This window comes from Tasmannia lanceolata, unplaced genomic scaffold (genome assembly GCF_043159265.1).
Source record: "Tasmannia lanceolata isolate RefF3 unplaced genomic scaffold, GAP_Taslan_0.1 ptg000015l, whole genome shotgun sequence".
NCBI lineage: Eukaryota > Viridiplantae > Streptophyta > Magnoliopsida > Canellales > Winteraceae > Tasmannia > Tasmannia lanceolata.
Window position 1 is genome coordinate 63,628,968 of NW_027518692.1, and position 22,907 is coordinate 63,651,874.

The 22,907-nt window shown below is 41.1% G+C and overlaps 2 protein-coding genes across 2 annotated transcripts; one reads left to right on the forward strand and one right to left on the reverse strand.

The window, feature by feature from the left end:
* The first annotated feature begins 705 nt into the window (after positions 1–705).
* LOC143892990 (PLAC8 family protein) lies at positions 706–16,515 on the forward strand. Its single transcript, XM_077397912.1, has 5 exons — positions 706–1,229; positions 1,885–1,948; positions 3,523–3,687; positions 15,514–15,579; positions 15,804–16,515. Exons 1-5 carry the CDS (start codon positions 961–963, stop codon positions 16,044–16,046), a joined length of 807 nt encoding a protein of 268 aa, XP_077254027.1. The 5' UTR covers positions 706–960; the 3' UTR covers positions 16,047–16,515.
* A 3,941-nt stretch (positions 16,516–20,456) lies between these two features.
* LOC143846525 (uncharacterized) lies at positions 20,457–22,300 on the reverse strand. The gene is made up of 3 exons (XM_077354977.1): positions 21,438–22,300; positions 21,161–21,340; positions 20,457–20,829 (listed from the first exon to the last, which is right to left on the reverse strand). Exons 1-3 carry the CDS (start codon positions 22,020–22,022, stop codon positions 20,623–20,625), a joined length of 972 nt encoding a protein of 323 aa, XP_077211092.1. The 5' UTR covers positions 22,023–22,300; the 3' UTR covers positions 20,457–20,622.
* Positions 22,301–22,907: the final 607 nt, after the last annotated feature.

Sequence of the window (22,907 nt, forward strand, 5' to 3'; positions counted from 1 at the left end):
GCGATTTTGTCATGAATGATTGTTTTCTGTTGACAGGCACCCGACGCCGTCCAGCTCATGGCCAGCAGACACAATGCCTGCCACGCAACTCCTCTTATCCACTTATCCCTTCTTCACTTCTTTCCTCCTAACATCAAATTGTATTACCAATTTACCATTCATGATTGGCTCTGTCATGGGTTCATGGACCCAACCAAGTGGCAACTTTAGTAATTATTCAAAAATTGTAGAGTTTTACAGTCATTATCTTGTTCTCCTTTCCCTTTTAGGCATTCAAATCCAAGACATGACACGTGCATATGTTTGGATCATTCAGTCAATCACCCATACTTCAAAAACATTATTGTGATTAAATTAATATTTTCACTCTTTAGACCAATCATTAAAAGCCTTCCAGAATCGGATGGCTACGATTACCCAATAGTTGTAATCTATCGGCTACATCTAGATGAACGTTCCAGATGAAATACACGTTGGAAAACCAAAACAAACGAACGCTCCTTTCTTTTATTTCAACTGGCAGCAAGCAAAACAGAAACAGTTGGAATTTTCCAAGCCGCCAAAAAAGAAAAAAAAGAAAAAAAAATAGAACCCTAGAATCCTACCACTCGTGCTAAAACGAGAACCGTCCAATGCGGAAAGTAGGTCCCACACCATACTCCCATGTGCCCCCACCGTCCATTTAACAGCTTCGCCCACCCCATTTCCAGAGAGGAAAAATGGAAAATAACCACTAACTACCTCCTTAAAACCCTAAAAAAAAAACAAAACTGGGATTAATTATATTCAATGTATTCCTAAAAAAGCAGTTGCGAAGATAAAACCATCATTTCCGCAACGAATGTCTGTGGAAAAGGGAAACCGAGAAAGATAAAAGGAGGTTCGTGAAATCAGAAGATATTATAAATCCTTCACAAAACCCTAACAAAACGCATCATTTTGCAGAAGATTTTCTGTTCTATGGCGGGTTCAGAGAAGCACGAAGAGGTTGTTAATGGCGATGGAGAGGATACGTTTATGGAAGGAATGACGGTGTTGGATTTTGACATGCTTTGCGCAACGGTGGCTTTGCAGACGCAAGGGATTTCAGTGGCAAAAGGAGGAAAGATTAGGGTTTTGGAGGAAGAAGAAGAAGAAGACGGAGGAGAGATGGGTGGAGTGCAGAGGATGTGGGAAGGAGAGGTTCTTGATTGCTTCGAAGATCGTCGAATCGCTCTCGAAACCGCATGGTTTTCCCCCTTTTTCTTTTTCTTTTTCTTTTTCTTTCAAAGTTTTGCAGATTATCTTTTAAGTTTATTACTTTAGAATATTAGGCGAGAAGAAGATTTTTGTTAGGTACCTAACCTAACAATTTTTGCCTATTTTTTTTTTTGTTTTTTGTTTTATTTTTGATGATTTCATAGGAGAGTCGCGATTTTTCGTGAAGAAAAAAAAGGCCTTTTAAGGATTTTTGGGGTTTTTGGTATGTATTAGGAATTTGGTAGTCGATTTGGTTCCTTTATTATTTTAAGATGATTTTATCCTTTAATTTTACTGCTTCTCTTGTCATTTCTTTTGGGTGAATGTTTTCTCTGTTATGGGATCATCTCCATTCCTTTTCATCAATAGTGGTGGTCTTCTTAGTATGTTTCGTTTGATGATATTTGCATAAGAAATTTAGGGCTTTAATCTGAAACATCATTCCATTTCTTTTATAGAAACCTTTGCTTGATTAAAGGAATCAACTAGTAATAATGTAAACCTTTTTTTTTTTCCTTTTAAAAAAAAATTAATTTTAGTGTTTTATTTTTAATTGTTTAGGATTCCATGGTTTAGTTCATAGTCTTTCCTGTTTAATATATCTAGCAATTGGAAAAAAAATTGACAGTGGTTTTGATGTTGCAGTTGTCCATGCTATAGATTCGGAAAGAATATGGAGAAAGTTGGATTTGGGTCTTGTTTTCTTCAGGTAAATGTTTCCCCTGGTGGTCAGTATTTGTTGACTATGTGCTAAAAGAATCATGATTTTCATTTTTATATATAGCTTTTTTTTGGCTTTTTAATCGATAAACATCTAATATATTATAATAGCTTTCAAATTACAGAAGTGTAGATCAAGTATATCTTTACTATCTCAGCTTAACTACCAAAGAAAAAGATATAACGTGTGGTGCTCTAGCTGTAACTATTGATCATCTTATTCATTCCTATCTCTCCATGATCTCTCTAAGCATTGTACTTAAAGTAGAATTGATCTCCTTATTTGTCCTGACTGATTCATTTGTACTTCTGTTGGAATCATAAGCATCTAAGATAAACGAGAAGGTTGGAATACTCCTCTTTATTGTTTATGTACTACAGATTTTGATGTGGCTTGAGTGATATGAGAACATAGGTTTCTATGATGGAGATTGTCGGGCTTGTGATTATATCCAATATGTTTCTTTCTTTCTATCATTGATTTTTTTTTCTTTTTGTTTGTAGTGATGAAATTTATTTGTATCAGCTTAGCTTGACGGTATCTCATTAGGCTAGTGTGCATGACTACAGCATTAGCTAGGAAACCAGTTGACCAAACTTCCGAATTAATACCAGAAAGTTGGTTTCAACAATGAGTATAGAGAACATCACTAGATTTTTTTTCTTAACAAGAACAAGAAAATTACAAAGTTACCTTACTGGGCAAGAGCAGCCCTACATGCAAACACTCTTCCCGCTCCATCCTTTGCCAACTTATCCGCCGTCTCAGTTGCCCTTTCTTAGGAGTGTTATATTCTTTATCTTAAATTATCCTTGCATTCTGCTCTTTGGAGTGCGGTCATAAACATTGCTATATCCCCCATCAACAATGCATGGTCACAATTACAGGCATCAATGCTGAACTAGAGAAATAGAGATTTAGATACAATCATATTATCAAGAGTACCACCAATGATTTAATCTTAGAAAATTAAGCTACATGAGTAAGGGAAAATCATTAATAAGGCTGGGAAAACTTGAAAAAAATGCATAGCTCTAGTAATACACGAGTATTGCTATATCCCAATCGACAAATGCATGGTTACAGTTATAGCTGAACTAGAAAAATAGAGATTTAGATACAATCGTATTCTCAAGAGTACTACCAATTATTTATTCTTACAAAAATAAGCTACAAGTGTAGGTGTCATTAACATTGATATTTCCCTATCAACAATGCACGGTTACAATTACAGGCATCAATGCTTAACTAGGGAAGTAAAGACTTAGCTACAATCGTATTATCAAAAGTACTGCCAATGATTTAAACTGACAAAATTAAGCTAGACGAGTAGGGGCAGATCATTAATAAAACAGGCAAAATATGCAAAAATGCATAGCTCTAGTAATTTTGTTCCTTTTTAAAGTATTGTCATTTAAAGTTAATCTTATTCAAATTGTTTCTTGGGTACACCAAGATACTTTTCTGGATGAATTCAGAAGTCAGCATTCAGTATATTGACCCTGGACTCTCTCCATGGTTTCCCACACTCTAACTTTAAAGCAATTATTTTACTTGTGCAGGGGACTATTTATCTTATTCTAGCATTAACTGCTCTTCTCAATTATGCTGCTTTTGGAATTACCAAGCGACATAGCTATCTGTATTTTGCATTTGCTTTCACCATTTCACTTGGAACATATTTGGGCCTTTTCCGCACACAGATCAGAAAGCAGTTCAACATAAGGGTAGGCATCTTTATACAAGCCATTTGATTCTTTGTGTTTCTACATATTTTTGCACTAGCTGAGCTTGCATATATATTTTCTCCCTTATTGCACTTTCTTGTTATTTTCTTTTTTATAAATATGGACTTCATGCCATTCAAAAATTAAATAAATATGGACTTCATATGGCATATTTGTGAATGTTCTGGAATGTAAGAATTGATTAATTTGCCCTCACCAAGTTGAAGTCTGGAATTCTTCCATAAATTAATACTTGCCTGCAAGCAGATTGCTCTAGAACAGAAAAGATTTGGGGCATATTAAAACTTCACATTATATTTTGGAATAGGTGGACCTAAATTAAAAAAAAAAAAAACACTGCCATTTATTCACACCATATACACTGTCACTATTCCCTTCATACTGTCATTATAGTTTCTTTTTCTAAATATATAATCCTGAATCGTGTCTTCCATAACTTTATTTATATATGTGCGATCGCGCGCGCAATGGTTGACCTTTTCCTTCCAGCAATACTTATAATATTGGTTAGAACTTAGAAGAGGCTTTCTACATGTAACATTCATACTATGTTTTCACAGATAAGTATCTGCCCACATAGGACCTGTTAGAATTGCAGGAATTTTTTGGAAAATTTTGGAGAGGAAAAATATTTCTAAAAGTTAGTACTTTTTAACCCACCAAAAAAGATAACTTGAACCAACCCTATTCAACATTTATGCAGAGGGACCTTCAAGTTATGATAATGTTCCTATAATTTTATTTTTTTTTGAAATGGCAACATGAACTATATTAATAAACAGAACCGAGATGGTCCATAGAGATTACATTAGGAGCACAAGAACTACAGCAAATTCATGGGGGAAGGAAGTCAAATAACTCCAAACCTAGCCTATTCACACCCGATCTCGCTAGAGAATCTGCTTCAGAATTAGCAGACCTTCTTACATGCTTAAAAATAATCGAGGAGCCTAACACTAAATCAGATATTTCCTCGACTAAAGAAAGGAACCTCTAGGGAGGAGCGGCAAAACCCGAAAGCCATGATATAACATTTGAAGAGTGGCCCTCCACTATATGACCTTATCGTAAGACCCTCTTTCCAGATGCTTTATCCCGCAATATGCAGCTCTTACTTCCGCCGCATTTGAATCCGAGAAACCGATAGGCCCCGAAAAGGCCCACAGAACTGCACTCTTTGAGTCTCTGCACAAGCCCCCAATACCAGCTGGACCGGGGTTGCCCAAGCTCGATCTATCAAAATTCAGTTTTACCATATCAGCCGAAGGTGCTTCCCACTGTTGTAATTTTTGAACTTTTCTCCCTCCTTCATTACAAATAGTCTGCCACCCTTCCCAATGATCAAAGGCCGAAATGAACCTAAAGAGGGGCAAACTTCTAGCCCAAAGAATACAAGCAGCTATAATCTTTACATACAACCAATAGGGGGTTTTAGACGACCCTTCAAACACCTTAGAGTTTCTTTCTTTCCAAATAACCCACCAGATGGCTAGAAGACAAATCTTCCAAAGCACTTTCCCTTTCTTCTTCCATGGGCACAACTCCCAGCTGATAATCAAATCAGAGATGGAATTGGGAAAAACCCAACACACACCGAAACGCGATAAAATGAGGCCTCAAACCTCTCTTGCAACTTTACAGTGAATAAACAAATGGTCAATGGACTCACCCGCGGAGAGACACAAGGGGTAGTGATCCATCAAGCACATTCCTCGCTTTCTTAGAAATTCAATGGTTTGAATTCGGCCACTCCAAACACACCAACCAAAGAAGGCCATCTTAGGAGGGCACAGAGATTTGCATAGCATGGATGGAACAGAAACTTCAACATTAGGCACCAAGTGAAAATAAAAAGATTTCACTGAGAAGAAACCGGAAGAGCACCACACCCACACTCTTCTGTCAGAGCCGCTTCTTTTGATATAGCATCCTTCAATCATCTCATATAGCTGTTGTACAGATTCCATTTCCCTATCAAAGAAACCTCTTCTGAACTTTAAACTCCATACCACTTGCAAGTTTATCCTATTGAAGCATTCCGACATATACGCCTCCTTTTGGGATGAGACTAAGAATAGATTCGAAAAAACCTCCTTGAGAGGAGCAACCGAGCACCATGCGTCTGTTGAGAGAGGTAGAGAAAAGAGAGAAAGTAAAGAGTGAGAGAAAAGATTGAGTTAGGGTTCTCCCCCTTACTCATGTAATATAAATAATAAAGAGTGAAGTACAAAGATAAGTATGCCCTTGGGCATTACAATAAAGACCTAAAGACCTGTTAACACTCCACCTCAAGCTGGAATGTAGATATCTAACATTCCTAGCTTGTTACAATTATCAACTAACTTAGCTCTACTTAGAGGCTTCGTGAACATGTCTGCTAATTGATCTGTAGATCTGGTAAACACGGGAGACAAATCTCTAATAAAATGACAATCCACTTCAATATGTTTGGTCATCTCATGGAAGACTGGATTCGTGGCAATGTAAATGGCGATTTGTTGTCACAGTATAACTGAACTGGAGAAGAAGAAGAAGGAGGAAATCCAATCTCTGAAAGTAAGGAACGTAGCCACATGAGTTCCCCGCTCGTATGAGACATAGCTCTATATTCTGCCTCGGCACTGGTTTTAGACACGACATCTTGTTTCTTACTTCTCCATGAAACAAGATTACCTCCAATAAAGGTGCAATATCCTGTAGTAGACCACCTATCAGCAGAAGATCTTGCCCAGTCTGCATCAGTGTATCCTTCAATTTTCTAGTGCCCATGCCTCTGAAATAACAACCCTTTACCTGGCAAACTCTTCAGATATCTCAATATCTGAAGTACAGCAGCCCAGTGTGAAGTGCGAGGTGAGCTCATATGCTGGCTTACACGCTAACTGCAAAGGTAATATCTGGACGTGTAACAGTAAGATAAATGAGCTTACCAACTAACTGTCTGTATCGCCCTGGATCTTCTAACAGGACTCCTTCCTCAGGGAGTAATTTCATATTCTGGTCCATAGGAGTTGAGGCAGGCTTGACTCCCAAACAACCTGTCTCATCAAGAAGATCCAGAACATACTTCCTCTGTGAGAGGTAAATACCCCTAGTCGAATAGGCAACCTCAATGCCCAGGAAATACCGAAGACGACCCAAATCGTTAGTAGAGAACTCTGTCTGAAGGAAGGATTTGAGCCTCTGAATGCCACCTGTATCGCTACCAGTGATAATGATATTATCGACATATACTATCAACAGAACACAACCAGCCTGAGACTGAAAACTGAAGACGGAGTGATTAACTGCGCACTGCTTCATGCCAAAGCGAATAAGTGTAGCACTGAACTTCCCAAACCAGGCTCTCGGAGATTGTTTGAGACCATAAATGGATTTTCTCAAACTGCAAACAAGAGAAGATCTCTCCCCCTGAGCAACATATCCAGGAGGTTGCTCCATATAGACCTCCTCCTCCAAATCACCATGAAGAAAGGCATTCTTTACATCCAACTGATGAAGATGCCAGCCATGATTCACAGCAAGGGATAGCAGGACACAGACAGAAGGAATTTTCGCAACTGGTGAAAAAGTCTCGCCATAATCAATCCCATATGTCTGCGTGTACCCTTTGGCAACAAGTCGAGCCTTAAGACGCTCAACTGTGCCATCAGGAAGGTGCTTGACTGCATAAACTCAGCGACAACCAACGGGGCGAGCACCAGATGGAAGAGGGACCAAATCCCATGTCTGATTGGCCTGAATCTCAAGATCCATAGCCGCCCGCCAGCCTTGATGATCAAGTGCCTCATGTAGAGTCTTAGGTAGAGAAATAGAGGACAAAGACAAAACAAAACTACGAAATACAGGGGTGAGAAAGTCATAAGACACAAAAGAGGAAATGGGATGAGCAGTACTGCGAGACCGAGTGCGAAAGGCAATGGGAGAGTCAGAATGTACCTCAGAAGTGGGGATATCCGGCTGAGATGATGATGGCTCGGGCAGGGCTGAATGAGCAACAGATTCGGTCCGACGCTGATACTGCTTCAATGGTGGAGGTAGATGGGTTGCACAAGGCGCTGACGTCGGCATAACAGTAGAATCAACTGTAGGGGAGGAACTGGACACCGAAGGTATAGAAACAGGGATGGGATCAGGAAGAACCGGAAGAGGAAGAACAGGAGTATGCGAGGAATCCTCCTGAAGTGTAGAGGGGGAGGGATCCAACGAGATAGACGGACTAAAAAATGACTGAGTCTCAAAGAATGTAACATCGGCCGAGACAAAGGATCGTCGCAGGTGAGGGCTGTAGCAACGATAACCCTTTTGGGTCCGAGAGTAACTTAGAAAGATACACCATTCGGCCCGAGGATCCAACTTATCTAATCCTGACCCAAGAACGTGGACAAAACAGAGACAGCCAAAAACTCGAGGTGTAAGAGGGAAATGGTCAGTGGTAGGACGGAGAATCGAGAACGGAGAGGTGCCACCAAGGACCGAAGAGGGAAGCCTATTCGCCAGGTAGCATGCTGTGAGTACAGCATCAGCCCAATAGGTCTTAAGGACCTGCATCTGAAAGAGTAGTGTCCGGGCCCCATCTAACAAGGGGCGAAGCTTCCTCTCAGCCACTCAATTCTGCTGAGAGGTGTGAGCACATGAGGACTGATGAAGAATGCCTCGCGAAGAGAGGAATTCCTGAAAACCATTTGAGTAAGAGAAATATTCCTTTGCATTGTCAGTGCGAAGACATTGGATAACACATGAGAATTGATTACTAACTTCAGCATAGAAATCACGAAACACAGAAAAAACTTTAGAACGATCTTTTATTAAATAAGTCCATGTCATACATGAATAGTCATCAATAAAGACTACAAAATAGCGAAATCCAAATAAAGAGGTAGTCCTCGCAGGACCCCATACATCAGAATGAACAAGAGCAAAAGGGTGTGAAGTCCGACTAACAGTCCTAGAGGGAAATGGCACACGATGATGCTTCCCAAGTTCACAGGCCTCACACTGAAAAGACCTAACAGATGAAGAAGGAACGAAGGGAATCCTGCGTAAACGCTCCTTAGACGGGTGACCTAGACGGCAGTGCCACTGGTATGCATCGACCGAGCCATGTAGAATCGGATGGGACAGAGTGTAGTCGAGACGATAAAGGCCATCCACCTCACGGCCCGAGCCAATCGTCCTCCCAGTCGAGAGATCCTGAAAAAGACAATATGAAGGAAAAAATGAGATAGAACAATGAAGATGCTTTGTTAATTAACTAACAGAAAGTAAACTGAAAGGTGACTTGGGGATACAGAGCACATATGATAATGTAATACCTGGTGAAGGGGAACAACTGCCAACACCAGTGATAGGAGAGGTACTCCCATCAGCAAGAGTAATAGAACGTGAAACAGCATGATGAAAATCATGTAAAGATGACTGGGTACCTGTCATGTGATGAGATGCTCCCGAATCAATAATCCAGGAGCTAGAACTAGAGAGGAACGAAGCAGGAGAACTACCTGGCTGAACAAGACCAGCAGTAGGAGGGCAGCTGGCAGACCTGAAACGCTGTAGCTCATCATAGTCGGCACGAGAGATGACCATCTGATCGGTCGGAGTAGCCAGTGGTGTCTATGAGGGGCTGTCAATAGGAGCAAGCGAATCTGGAAGGGCAAGGTGTGCAGTACGGCCCTGACGAGGATATGGAGTGTGACGCGGCTCAAGATGGAGATCAAAGCATGTCTCATGATAGTGACCCTCACGCTTACAATGAGTACAATAGGGCCGAGCTCGTAAAAATACCTCCTGAAGAGTGGGTACAGTACCAGACCAAAGGATGTGCTGTCGAAGATGAGTGAACTCTGGTCCAAGACCCTCAAGGAAATGAACAACACGGAGCTGATCCCGTTGTCTGGCTGCCGTGGTAAGATCAGTGGTGAGAGGCATAAGAGCATCCAACTGCTGGCAATAGGAGATAAACTGTCTGTAGTAATCATGGACTGTAGAATCACCGCGCATGTGACCCATCCAGCGCGAATAAGTGTCGCAGAGACGGGTGACATTCTCCTCACCAGAATATAATGCCGCAGTGTGCTCCCATACCTTTTTGGCAGTAGGGAGATCCATCATGGTGCTAGCAATGGCAGGGGTCATACTCTGCCATAGAAGTGTACGAACAAGGGCATCATCTACATCCCAATCATCAAAGGTAGGGTCAGTCTCAGGAGGGGGATCAAGACGAATAATAGAAATCTTTCGTCGGGCTTTTAGATATGTCTCCACAGCAATCTTCCAAGTCAAATAGTTGGATCCATCAAGACGGGAAGTGGTAATCGGTGGGAATGACGCATCCACCGAAGACAAAGACGACGACGCAGCCTGATGCGGCTGGGAACTAGTAACCATAGCTGGAGTACGAATAGTAGGGGTCTTCAATAGGAGGGGTATCTTCCATAAGAGACCGGAAAGAAGACTGAAGAGGACCAACAACGAGCAAGTAGAGACAAGGATGAAGACTATAAGCAAGCTAATAGACCGCGGCTTCGTGAGGACAACATATGCATAAGGGAGGCATGGGATAGCCTTACGACATAAAGACAAAGTCGAGACAACTCCGAGCCACAAGCATCGCAATGATGTAAGTACAAATCCAGAATAACACCATGAAGATAGTGATCAAGCCGAACAAGAAAATCTAGGGCATAGCTATGACCCAAAAGAAGAAGAAGAAATTATGATGGATCAGATTAGGGCAAGGAAGAGTTGGGAAAAGAGGGTATTGTAGCTATTCACTGTAGCAGTACTGTAGTGATTTACTGTAGCGGGTATTATAGCAAAGAATGGAGGGGTTATGGTTAGGGTTAGGGATGGAGAAGATGGAGGTGGATGTTAAGGTTAGGGTTAGGGAAAAAAGAAGGAAAGAAAAGAAAAGAAAAGAAAATAAAATGGCCCTAGGCATCCATGCCCTAGAGCTCTGATACCATGTTGAGAGAGGTAGAGAAAAGAGAGAAAAGATTGAGTTAAGGTTCTCCCCCTCACTCATGTAATACAAATAATAAAGAGTGAAGTACAAAGACAAGTATGCCCTTGGGCATTACAATAAAGACCTAAAGACCTGTTAACAGCGTCTGACCATAATCGAATCCTATCACCCACATACACTTTAAATCTAACTCCTTTACTAAAGTCATGATCCACCTTCAAGATATCTCGCCAAACAGTCAACCCTTTTGGACCATAATTATCTGCCGAACACCATTTTCCTTCTCTAACCCCGTACTTGCTACCAATAACCTTTACCCACAGAGAAGATTGCTCCACCCCAAATCGCCACAACCACTTTCCTAGAAGAGCTTGATTGAAACCTTTGACTCTCTTGATACCCATACCTCCACTCTTTATTGGCATGCAGACTGATTCCCATTTAACCAGGGGAATCCCGCCCTTGCTACCCGATCCTCCCCACAGAAATCTCCTCTGAATCTGCTCAATCCGCCGAACCACACTCGCCGTACACTTAAACATAGAAAGGAAATAAATTGGGATGTTAGAAAGCACTGCCTTGATTAGAACCAGCCTTCCCCCTTTTGAAATCAGATTTCGTTTAGCTAAAGCCTTCTGAAACACATCCTGATGAAAGTCCAACCACTCTCTGGAAATTAGAAAACGATCGATTCTGCTTCTGCTCTGACCTCTCGACCACGAAAATGCTGCACCAGTCAGTGGTAAGTTCACTAGCTCATAATCAGAGATGAAATCAGAGAAAGCTAACATATTCTTACTTACTCTCTGACAGCCCAATCTTTCTCCCACCTCCTTAATTTCATTGAAATCTCCCCCAATACACCAAGGATGAGAACAAAGATCTCTCACCTTGCCCAATTCCACCCACAACAAAACTTTCTCCACTCGAATTACATGACCTTAAACTCCTGAGAAAAGCCAAAAAGAATTGCATCCACTTTTTGAAAAGAAATTGATAAGGAAAATTCTCCCTGCCACACCTCCTGTTTTATCCATTTTACACTATCCCAGGCATTCAAAATACCTCCTGAGGCCCCCCTGGATGGAAGAAAAGAGAAATCCCAATCCGCTTGTACACCTAAACTTCTCACATCAAATCTGCTGATAGATTCCATCTTCGTTTCTTGAATACATAAGAGATCTGGATTCGATGATTTGACCAATTCCTTCACCTGAATTCTCTTTTCCAGAGACCCTAGCCCGTTTATATTCCAAGAAATTATCTTCATTAAACCACCTTGGTGATGTCACTCTTCCACTTCCTACTACTAGAAAGCCTCCCCTCCCCCTTAACGGAAGAGCCCTTCCCAGAAAAACCAGAATCGGAATTAATATTCGATTTTAACCTTAACAATTCCCTCTCTTTCCTCCTCAAGTTAACCTCTGAAGGATTAGATGAAGCCCCATATGCAGCGTCTCTTAATTCAGCAGATTTAATCCCTAATCTAAACTCATCCTCAGGCCCTGCATAAAATAGACCCAACTCCTTACTAATTTTCAAAGTGTGGTCCACCATAAATTTAGCAATCTCCTCTCTGGATCCCTCCCACTGACTCTTACCATGAATCTCCTCCGAAGATCCTTCAGCAATTGCACCCCCGTCGACCTAATCCTCCATACAGTTATTTATTAGGACATTTTCCTGAGAACCTTGCCTTGCCGAGCCCCCCTGATAATCTTCTTTGGTAAACTTAATCACTTTTAAAGATCCGGATGCCAGATCCTCTCCTGAAAGAATCGTCCCCAACTTCCCGCGAAAACATGATTGTTTGGCTGGAAATGAACATCCCATAGTAATTTTTACTAAATTGACGAAATAAGGCTCTCCCTGGGACCCAAACTTGGCCCCTACCTTACCTAAAGCTCCACAAAGATCAATCATCACCATCTTTGCTGCTCTAGACATAATAACACAGGTACCAAATCAGCTAATCTTGGAAACGACTCACACTGCAGGATCAATCGCGTCCACAGCTTCACAGTGAAGCCCCAAGACAAAATACCATAAAACCTCGGCGATCCTTCCTCCCCACTTTCCTCACCCGCCCAGACTTCATTGTAATCTAATCGAGACGCAATACCACTCGAGATAAACCACTCTTGGAGTCTCTTTCTTCTACTCACTACAGACCTAGAGCCTTGGTCTGAACTGACTCTCGATATAGACGAAGAAGAAGATTGCTTAGCTTCTAGCCCTAAGAAATTGTCACAAAAAATTTCAGGCCCATCACTAAACTCCAGATCCACCAAAGGCCCAAGCCCAAAAAAAGCCTCGCAAGACTCATAGTCCCCAGCCCATTCGCACCCATCAAACTCTCGGGAAAGGGAATGAAGCGGGCCCAACTCCACAGATTCGTCTCTTAAAAAACTCGGGCCCTCCAGCTGTCTACTGGACCTCGAAAAAGGCGTTGAGCAGATATTCACAGGACTATTCAAATATTCTGACGGATCTACCCCCTTCTCGTCAGACCTGACCACTTCACACACACTCCGCCACCTGTACTCTTCTGGGGAACCCAAATTTTGAATTTCAAAAAATCCGCCACCTGGATTCAAGATAACATGCGCCCCAAGTAGCGTATGTTAAGAAGGAGGACTATCATACACTGGCACCGCCGGCTCAGCCAATTCCTCACCCATCCCGGAAAAGACAGCTAAAACCAGCGTCTCAACCAGACCCAACCTAGAAGGATCTTGCTCTTCTACAAAAGATCCCTCCAGAGAGGAACCAGACGACCCAACTTCTTTCCCTTCACCCATCGTTAAAACCCTCCTCAATCTATGATTTTTAGATTCCGCAGACACTCCAACAGCACTGACCTCCTCCTCCCTAAACTCCTTTTGAACTAGAACCCACCTAGTAGCACCATCAAGAGAGACTTGGATTGATAGCTCGTTTCCTACTTCGCCTTCAGATTTTACCAAGACTCGAGCCACCCCATAACCGTTACCAGCAAAACATGAAGGATCTCACTTGACAACCTTACCAACTTTCTCCCCAATTCTCCAAAAGTTATCTTCACACGAAGCTTCAGGTGGAACCCCTGAAATACGCCACCATATAGGGCTACTCACTTTTGAAAATTTAACCCCCCCACAATAGAATTTCAACAAACGGAGAATTAACGGCATTTTTCCAATCCGTTATAAGCTCAGATCTATTAATCCCCGAAAGAGGGGTGATCAACACCTCCGACTCAGAAATTTTATACACCACCACTTCAGCAAGGACTCTGTTCTTACGATTCAGCCACTTCTCCAATGCCTCCAGATCACCCGACCACCCTTCTCCTATCTTCCCCCAAATACCCATATCAGCATTGCTTATAGACTTAGGAACCGCCTCAATGTTAAAAGCCACTCCTTCAGAAGTTAGAGGGATAACCTTCTCCTTCCTAACTACCACTGATTGTTTCCCCTTATTTTCCTGCCTTCCAGCACCCACTGATTTCCCAGCAAATTGAGAGGGGAAGTTAAAATCCAAGGTGGACCAGAACTTATTACATTCCCAGCATCTCACCCTTTTACGAAAGTTCCGAAACCCACATCTACAACATCTCCAATCTCCCAAAGACCCTATCCTTCTTCTCCGGGATACACTCTCAAATCTCCTCATATCCCTACTTTTCACAGAGGTCCAGGTTCCTGCATCAACTGGCTCCCACCCACCGAGGAAACCCACACCAGCACCACCAAAAGAACCCAACAGAACCAGGTTTGCTTCCGTCGCCACAGAACTAACCACGCCAGCGTTTCGCAGGCCTTCTCCCAACGGAACTAAGTTTGCTCCCGTCGCCTCCGATCTAACCGCCCCAACAATACTCGACCCCTTCCCCAGAATAGCCATTTTAGCCCCATCACCCCTCCTAGAACAACATCCTTCTTCCCAGACGCCATCAGACATAATCCCCAAATCAGCCATCATGTGCAGAGCAGATTTTTGGATAAAAGCACCAGACTCCGACTCCGACTCCGACTCCGACTCAGAAGAAGAATCAGAAACTGAATCAGAAACAATCGAGGAGGATGATGAACCTTATGTCTACGAAGCTGAGGTATCAGATTCAGCGAGTACAGAAACAGAAACAGAGGAAGATGAAGAAGATGAGAGATGGGAAGGAAACAGAGAGAGAAGGCCAATCACAGGTAGCGATACCAACACCTCCCCAGACGGACACCGACAAAGGCAACCTTCACCTGAAGCTACCAACTCGGAAGCTTTCCGGTCTGCCTATCTACCCTCGCCACCGCACAACAGCAGAAATCCATCTTCCCGAAGCCCTAGTCCACTTTTCTTCTTGGACTCTTCTACGGACTAGCCCCGCCGGCCAAGATCAGAAATTCGCCGGAGAGTGTTATTTAAGCCTAAGTTCTTATAGCCGGAAGACTAAAGACTATAGAAAAGTTAAAGAGGATGTCCCTATAAATTAACCATAATCATATCATTTCTCGCATAATTGTGGAAAGAAAAAAATTTCCAAAGAAAAACATTTCCGACTATTGAATAATAACTTAGGCTTCAGTTAAAGAAGTTTTTTTTTCTTTATCCGGAGAATATTTCATGCTAGTTGATACTGTTTCTCAGGGTTTGACTCTTCTTCTATGGCCTCAGGTTCCCCTCAGAAAAATATTTGGTTGAGTCTAGTTTCTTGCCTACTGGCCAGTGCATCACTGGTTTTCTTTGTGATAGCTTTTGAATTGTATCAATCAAGAAAAATGGCTGGTTAAGAGTGAAGGATTTGCCCACCAAACAATCTTCTTTATATTTCTGATGACATCTATTAAAATATTTGTTTGCAGGTTAGTGACAGTTCATTGGATGATTGTGTGAATCATCTTGTCTGCCCATGGTGCACGCTATGCCAGGTTCATTGCTGAAACCTCCAATTAGTTTTTAATTAAACTTCATTTCTGGAACAAGACATATTCATCCATTGTTTCAGACTTCAGAGTATTGGAATAAAATGTTCACTGTTCGATTGAGCAGTTTCCCAATTTGACTTACCTCGAACATTGGGCTTCCTTATTCTTGTAACCCCTTCATTGCCCTGGATTTATACTAGTTAACTGAGATTACTTTTGGGGAGCAGGAATCCAGAACTTTGGAGATTAACAATGTGCAAGATGGTGTCTGGCGTGGCCGCAGTGACACAATATGTATAGGAAGTTATGGTGAAGGAAGCAAAGCTTTTGTTGAGCTCCGCCAGCCACCCTTGATTCCTACCAAATCTCCTGAGCTCTTTAACATGGAAAGAGCTGCAAACAGTAGTAATCACTCATGGAGTGTAGATGTGAGTCATTCAGAGCCCTTGGTTCCTCCAGTAGCGCCGTAGGGGTGGCATTTGTTCAAAGTTAAGTGTTTTCATTCATTCACTGTGGGAACTGGACCTAACCCCGCCAGCCTTGTAGATAAAGGAAATCAGAACCTATGATGTTGGGCAGATGAAGGCGCTTGTTTTCGAATTCCCAGCGTCCCCAAATGAAATCTGAAACCTTGGTTTTGACTTTTGAGTTAACCGCGTTTCAATTCCTCCAAGCCCCCAAATCCATAGACTGAGAAAACTTGAAACTTGGACTATGGCATAACCTGGCTCAACAGTCGTCATCAATAAGATGATCCGGTGGTACATCGGGGAGTAAGAAGTGTAATTATACTAAGGGCTTCAACTGGGTCATATCTGTAATCCATTAAGTGGTATTTTCTGATATTAGTGAGTGAAACAATTGCCTCTTATGAGTTTCAGAAAATATATTAGTTGTGGGCCTGATTTTATCCTGCCCATTCGGCTCTTTTAATGATTATTTCATGGCTTAAGTTTCAAAGATTCATCTCTTCATTTATTTGTAAGGGATGCCGACATTTTTTCTCTTAAAAGAACAATTAGCCATTGATTTCGCATAACCTGTTACCTTTTTTCAGATTGTTAGTGCGTTCAGAAAAATATATGGCAAATCAATTTCAGTGCAAACAATTGTATAGTTAAGCTTTTGGGCAGAACTATATGAAATGTATTGACTAAACAGCGAAGGCTGTGCCTATGTTTCCTTATACTGCATGTGGGTTATAGACATTCCCCATGTTAGTATGCACATGCTTGAGGTTCTTTGGTAGTGGTGAGGGCCACCAGTAATTGCAGCCTAAATCAAGATGGATGAGGTGGGCCACGAATAATTGCACTCTGAAGTCAGATGGATGAAGAGGACCACTAAAACTTGCATGGCAGATAGTGCGAGCCACCAATAATGGCACTGCCGAGTTTAGGGTGGATTTTGGATTATGGGTTCTTAAATTGCAAACAGGATTTACTAGACAATTTCACGGAAAGCCATTTCACAGCTAACTTTTGCATGTGAGAACAGCCACCTCAGATGAATTAAATGAATAAGACAAAATTCTGCAAAATTGTCTAGCAAATCCCTTGCAGATAAAATTATTTGAATCTAATCTTATTTTTAAAATGGGCGTTAACACGTCTTTGTAAGGCATTCAGTTTTTTTTGGATTTTGAGTCTGAAACTGACTATTGGACTCAAAATTGTGTTTTCTTGCTATAACCGCAGTTCCCACTAAGGCAAGAATTTGCAACTGCGAAGATGGTGAAGAAGAACACCCTCAACAGAAGAAAATTGAAACCCCCCATCATAGGACTTCTAAACCCCAATGGTTGAGAAGTTGAGGAAGAGCATGAGAGCAAGAAAATTTAGCCAAAAGATGAAAGAAGTCTTTGATCACTAGGGGCTAAAGTAGGATCTGGCTCTAGAGTTCACGTGTATTATCTCTTGTTGTGTTTGTTTTAAGTTTTGATTTCAAGGGTATCATGTCCTTGTTTGTTCGGCCCCCTTCTTTAGCCATTGTTCTAAGGTTTGGGGCATCGTCTTCTCCCTTTTATTGTATCATCTTTCTTAAATCAATATGCTGGTAGGGGTCCACCTAACCCCAGCTTACCGATCAAAAGAAAGAAAAAAAAGAATTTGCAACTGCAAAGGAAATTGCTTGGAAATGATCCTAGAGACACGATGGACGTATCCAAGCTCTCTTATTGATCACCCTCAAAAGCCCCCCACTCTCATTCTCGTTCTTGAACATCGTCACTACCATCTACAGCGAGAGTAAGGGGAGAGAGGAGCAACGTTGGGAAGTATTTCTTCGACATCAAAGCTGGAAAACAGAAAGAAACGATACACCAGAGCAAGATATCGTTCACCTGAATCCATGGCACAAGGTAAGCTTGATATGATTCTTTTTTGAATTTTAATGGTTAAGATTGTGATTAAACCATTGATAAATGATCAATGTTTTAACATTATTTTCTAAGAAAATGATACATATATAGACCGAGAGTAAATGGGAGGAGCGACAATGAGAATGTCCCATGCGTCCAAAAAGTCTACTTTTTGTTGATTTTCCTAAACTTAAGGGCCGATTTGTTGGTCCCCTGCTTGGTTTTACTCTCGGTCTCCCTAGCATTACTCTATTTATTATTATTTCACATCCAACACTTATAAAATATTAGGACTTCTCTGCCCATATTCATGTCTGCCTAAATTCTAGAGAGGTGAGGAATAAATAGTTCAAGTAGAAGGAGAAAAGTGTACAAATGGAGTTTAAAAAATAGATGCTGAAATAACAAAATTAGGTATCAGACGAGCTATCATTTGAGCAGATACTTAATTCACTATTTTAGCCAGGTATAATGGGCGCTGGTACAAATAAGTTTGTATTTATTGATTACTTGAGAAGGAGATTTATAAAATGATACAAACATAGGCATGATTAATCTTAGCCATCCATACAGCCACAATCGAACCGTAAATCTTTTGAATTTGAATAGTAGCTAAGAATAGTAGGCTGATAAGATTAGGAGAGATTAAGAGAAAATCTCTATATTAGTTAATTTGAATATGAATAATGACTTCTAATTGAGAGGTAGTACAGGAGAAAATTTCTCTATTAGTTAATTCGAATAATGAGTAAGGCCCTGTTTGTTTAAGATTATGACATCCAATTGTTAGTCCAAAACCAATTATCGGACTCAATTTACATTAATTTTGAGTTCAATAATTGATTTTGGACTAACAATCAGTTGGTATAATCTCAAACGAACAGGACCTAAGAATTGTTGAATGGTAAAGTGATTGTAATTAGGAGTTAATTTGAATTTGAGTATGAATAAGGTGAGGACAAATATGAAGCATAGAGAGAAGATAACTAGCATGAGAAATCATGTATAACCTAAAGGTGAATTGGAGGAATTGTTGCAGGGCAGGGCAGCCACTTGGCTCACTTTTCAGCAGCTTTTGTATTCATTCATGAGGTGGCTGCTCGACCATTTGCGAAATGCCTTTTGCGACACTAGCAAATCCCATATTTAATAGAATACACCGTCTTCCTTGTCTTATTCGATCGGGGATCTTTTCATAAAAAAATTTGAGGAAATGCTGCATTTATGGGAAAAGCATTGCCTGCTCTATGCAACTGTAACGACTGACTCTCTATCCGGTGTAAGATAGAAATGAAAAAAAATGTTGCTTTTGGGTTGCCGGAATCATGAATCGGAATACACACATTTTGATTCTATACCAATTCTCCCTTAAACAGAATGAGATTTTTTTAATTTTTTTTTTAAAGTTTTACTTGAAAAAAAATATAATAAAAATTCCATTCCAACGGAGTGGAGTCCGAATACCATCTCTTAGGGAGGGAAACAGATTACAGGATTTGATCCCTCTAATTAGTAATTATGCTCTGGTGTCAATTCTGCTCCCTTGGTTCCGATCTTTTTTTGAGCCAAACAGAAGAAGAGGGCAGATTTGAAATCAGATACTGTTTCCAGAGCCTGATTCCACTTCTATCCAAGCAGAAGATCCATTTGCTTTTGGTACAATGCCACCCTCTCTCTCTCTCTCTCTCCACCTTAAAGAACTGGGACTTTCTTCAGCAAGGAAATGCAGATTGTATCACTTGGCTTTCAGGACAATAAAGATGCAAATAGTAGAGCAAAGGGAAATAATGTAATACCCAAGATTTTGCCCAAAAGCCTGAAAAACTAAGAAAGCGACTGGACTTTCAGAGTTATTTTATTAAATAAAGCTTCTCTGTCCTTGTGGCTTTTCTATAACTAATCAACCTCTTTCTATTTTCTTTGTTTTCTGCAGTTTGTGTCTTTGGTTGGGCAGATGGGATTCAAAATTCAATATGCACTTCTCTGTGTAGGAGAAATTTGCACATTCTTTTCTTTTAACCATCACATCTCATAAAATTGTTTAGTTATCTTATAAATATCAGCAATACAGAAATACTGAGGGCCACTTTGGACACTCAAACAAATTATGTCCAATATAAGGTAGTTTTATATGGGTGTGGGACCCACCTTATCCACCCAAACCATGCATAGGGTGGGGCCCCCCATTCTACACCTAATGTTTTGAGTTTTGAAAGGTGGGGCTCACTATTTTAAACCCATGGGCTGGGCCCACCATATCCACTCAAAAACCATATATACATAGATGGGGCCAGCATTTTACATCTCAAGCTTTGATTAAGTGGGGCCCACCATTTTACACATGCACAGCACGGGCCAGGAGTGCTAGCTGGACTTCTCTGGAATTGAATTGGTGAATATGGCATTGATTCATTTAACTCTTCCAATCAGTGAAAAAAAAAAGAAAAAAAAAATGATCACCGCCATCATATATGACTAGAGTTTCTACCATGTCATCCCATCCACTCAACCAGGAATAAGCTATGCACCAGAGCTAAGTGTATGAGCCCTGCCTTTAGTAGAATTAGTAACTATGGTTTCAAAAGAAGGGAAAATGCAACAACTGTCTTGGCTTGGGCTTCATTTGCATGCAACAAGAAATAAAAACAGAAGGGTGGGAAAAGCAAGTTGCGTGTGCCCTTTTGTTTCTAGCCAGAAAGCTTGAGAGATAAGTCAAGAAAATTAGAGGAAGAAGAAGAAGAAGCTTCACCAACTTTCGGATGTGCAGATACTGGGAATCCACTGATGGAGCTGCTGCTATTGCTTTTTGGTGGGAAAAATTCGTACTCCATGATTCCCCTCTCGCATTCCGCCTGCAACTTTCCTTTTCTCTGAACTGCAACAGCTTCAACTGCCTGTCAGCCCAAAAACATATAATTATTTTCTCATTAAAACATTTTTAAAACGCCATGGCGGAAAATTAATTTTCATATTTCACCACTTGTTTGAAGAAATTAGCTTATATGCTCCAAATAAGGGAGATAAATTCGTATTAATTATTCAAAAAAGAAAAGGGTGATAAAACAGAGTACTAATTTTCTAAAATATGAAAATTAGAATGCTCGAAATTTAAGAAATCATGAGAGGATGGAAAATTTTATTTGTTTCTTTCCACTTTCATTTTTTTACTAGTTTTTGACAGGAATGAGAAAGGCAATGAAAGAGAAAGTTTCTATTAGTATTTGCCTGAGCAGCATGCAATCTAGAAGAATCTGCACGCCGTTCTCCTCTCCCACTAGAATCATTGCTCTTTCCATCAATGCTCCTCGGACCGAGATTTAAGTCCAGGAAATCGCATCCCTCTGTCGCTATTTCGCCAAATCTGCCGCTCTTAAACCTTGAATTCTGGCCGTGGAGGCGCTTCTTCTGTAAACAAACAAGGCACAAAAATAAAAATCCAAAAAGATCTCGCAGGAAAACATCATAGATAGATCTGAAACCTTAAAAAGCTTATAGTTCTCACCTTAATACAAAACTCGCACTGATCAGATATGCAGTTTGTATTTTCTGTTGAAGAGAGCTCTCTCGCCATCTCCGCCACAGCGATCTGATTTCTTCTCTGAAACCTAGCCTCGTGAGGACCGATCTGGAACCGATCCAACGAGATCTGATCGGAATAAATGCATCGGAGGCTGGAATCTCCACCGCCATTTCCAATCCAGTACCGTGGAAGAATGCTATTTTGTGAGGTACTGGACTGAGATTCGTTGAGAGCTCCAATGGCGAATCTGGTGTAAGAGTTGTCGATTCTCGGATCGACGAACGGGAAAGCGTACTGTAAATGGAGATTTTGAGGTTGAGGTGGCTGGATCTCTGTGATTTTCCTCCATCTTTCCTGTAACCTTAACCTCTCCAGCTGAGCTACTCCTAATCCTCTCTGCGGTTGTCTCTTTTGAGCCGTAGCATTCGATTTCCCGTTCCTTTTCCCTTTCGTTCTCACTATTTCCCGATTCATTTCAGGCGGACTCAGTTCATTCTCAGGTTTCTTCTCTTTATCTTCGACTCCGATTTCCTTAGTGGAAGACCAAAGCATGAGAGCAGTCGCCATGAAAAATCTCAAACAAATGAGAGAGAGAGAGAGAGAGAGAGAGAGAGAGAGAGAGAGAGAGAGAGAGAGTGGTGGAGGAAGGAGTAGTTGCTTGTGAGGGATTTTATAAAGAAGAGAGCAGAGATTAGGGTTTTGTTTCTATGGAAGAAGATTGCATCTGGTATTCTGGTCTAAAGGCACGCTTTTGGGGTTTGTACGGAAAGAGATTTTCAGAGAACCAGCAACAATCGCGTCTCTCTCTCTCTCTCTCTCTCTCTCTGAAAATGCAAAATATACATGTTCGGGGTTCGTTTATACATGCGGGGGGAAGCTATCTAAAGTGTAATCAGCATCAAATATTCGCCAGATATAACTGTATTATGGTGGGGCCCATGCGCAGCCTTCACACGCGTCAACACCTGGCAGCTCTTAACGTACAGCTTCCTATGTTGCCAGACGTCTCTCTCTCTCTCTCTCTCTCTCTCTCTCTCTCTCTCTCTCCGTATCGTCTATATATGACCGATACGAAAAACCGGAACTATCGCCCAATATTTCTCCTGATATAACGGGAGCTTGTATTATCAGGGATTTTTCGGAGCAAAATCGGGTCTAGCCACCATGGAAATTTTGCTTTTAAACACGTGAAAAATGTGACCTTTTAGTGGCCCAACATAGGAAAATGAAATTTCCACCCCCTTTCCTATGATTTCCAACTCCTCTTTCTATTTTATTACTAAAAATGGATGTCTATTGTTTGTCGTTTTCTTCACTGTAAGGAAAAGACAAATGAAAGTGGTGGAAATGCTTGGAAACAAGATGGAAATAACATTTTCCCCAAACAAATTACATAATTTTCCATTAGTGTAGCTATTTAATTTCTTATGTAGAGGGCGAACCTTTGCGCAA

Coding starts and splice junctions, on each gene's coding strand:
- LOC143892990 (XM_077397912.1), top strand. CDS start 961: ATGGCGGGTTCAGAGAAGCACGAAGAGGTTGTTAATGGCGATGGAGAG. Junction 1,230..1,884: donor ATCGCTCTCGAAACCGCATG/GTTTTCCCCCTT, acceptor TTGATGTTGCAG/TTGTCCATGCTATAGATTCG. Junction 1,949..3,522: donor TTGGGTCTTGTTTTCTTCAG/GTAAATGTTTCC, acceptor TTACTTGTGCAG/GGGACTATTTATCTTATTCT.
- LOC143846525 (XM_077354977.1), bottom strand. CDS start 22,022: ATGGCGACTGCTCTCATGCTTTGGTCTTCCACTAAGGAAATCGGAGTC. Junction 21,341..21,437: donor AGTGCGAGTTTTGTATTAAG/GTGAGAACTATA, acceptor GTTTGTTTACAG/AAGAAGCGCCTCCACGGCCA. Junction 20,830..21,160: donor CTAGATTGCATGCTGCTCAG/GCAAATACTAAT, acceptor TTGGGCTGACAG/GCAGTTGAAGCTGTTGCAGT.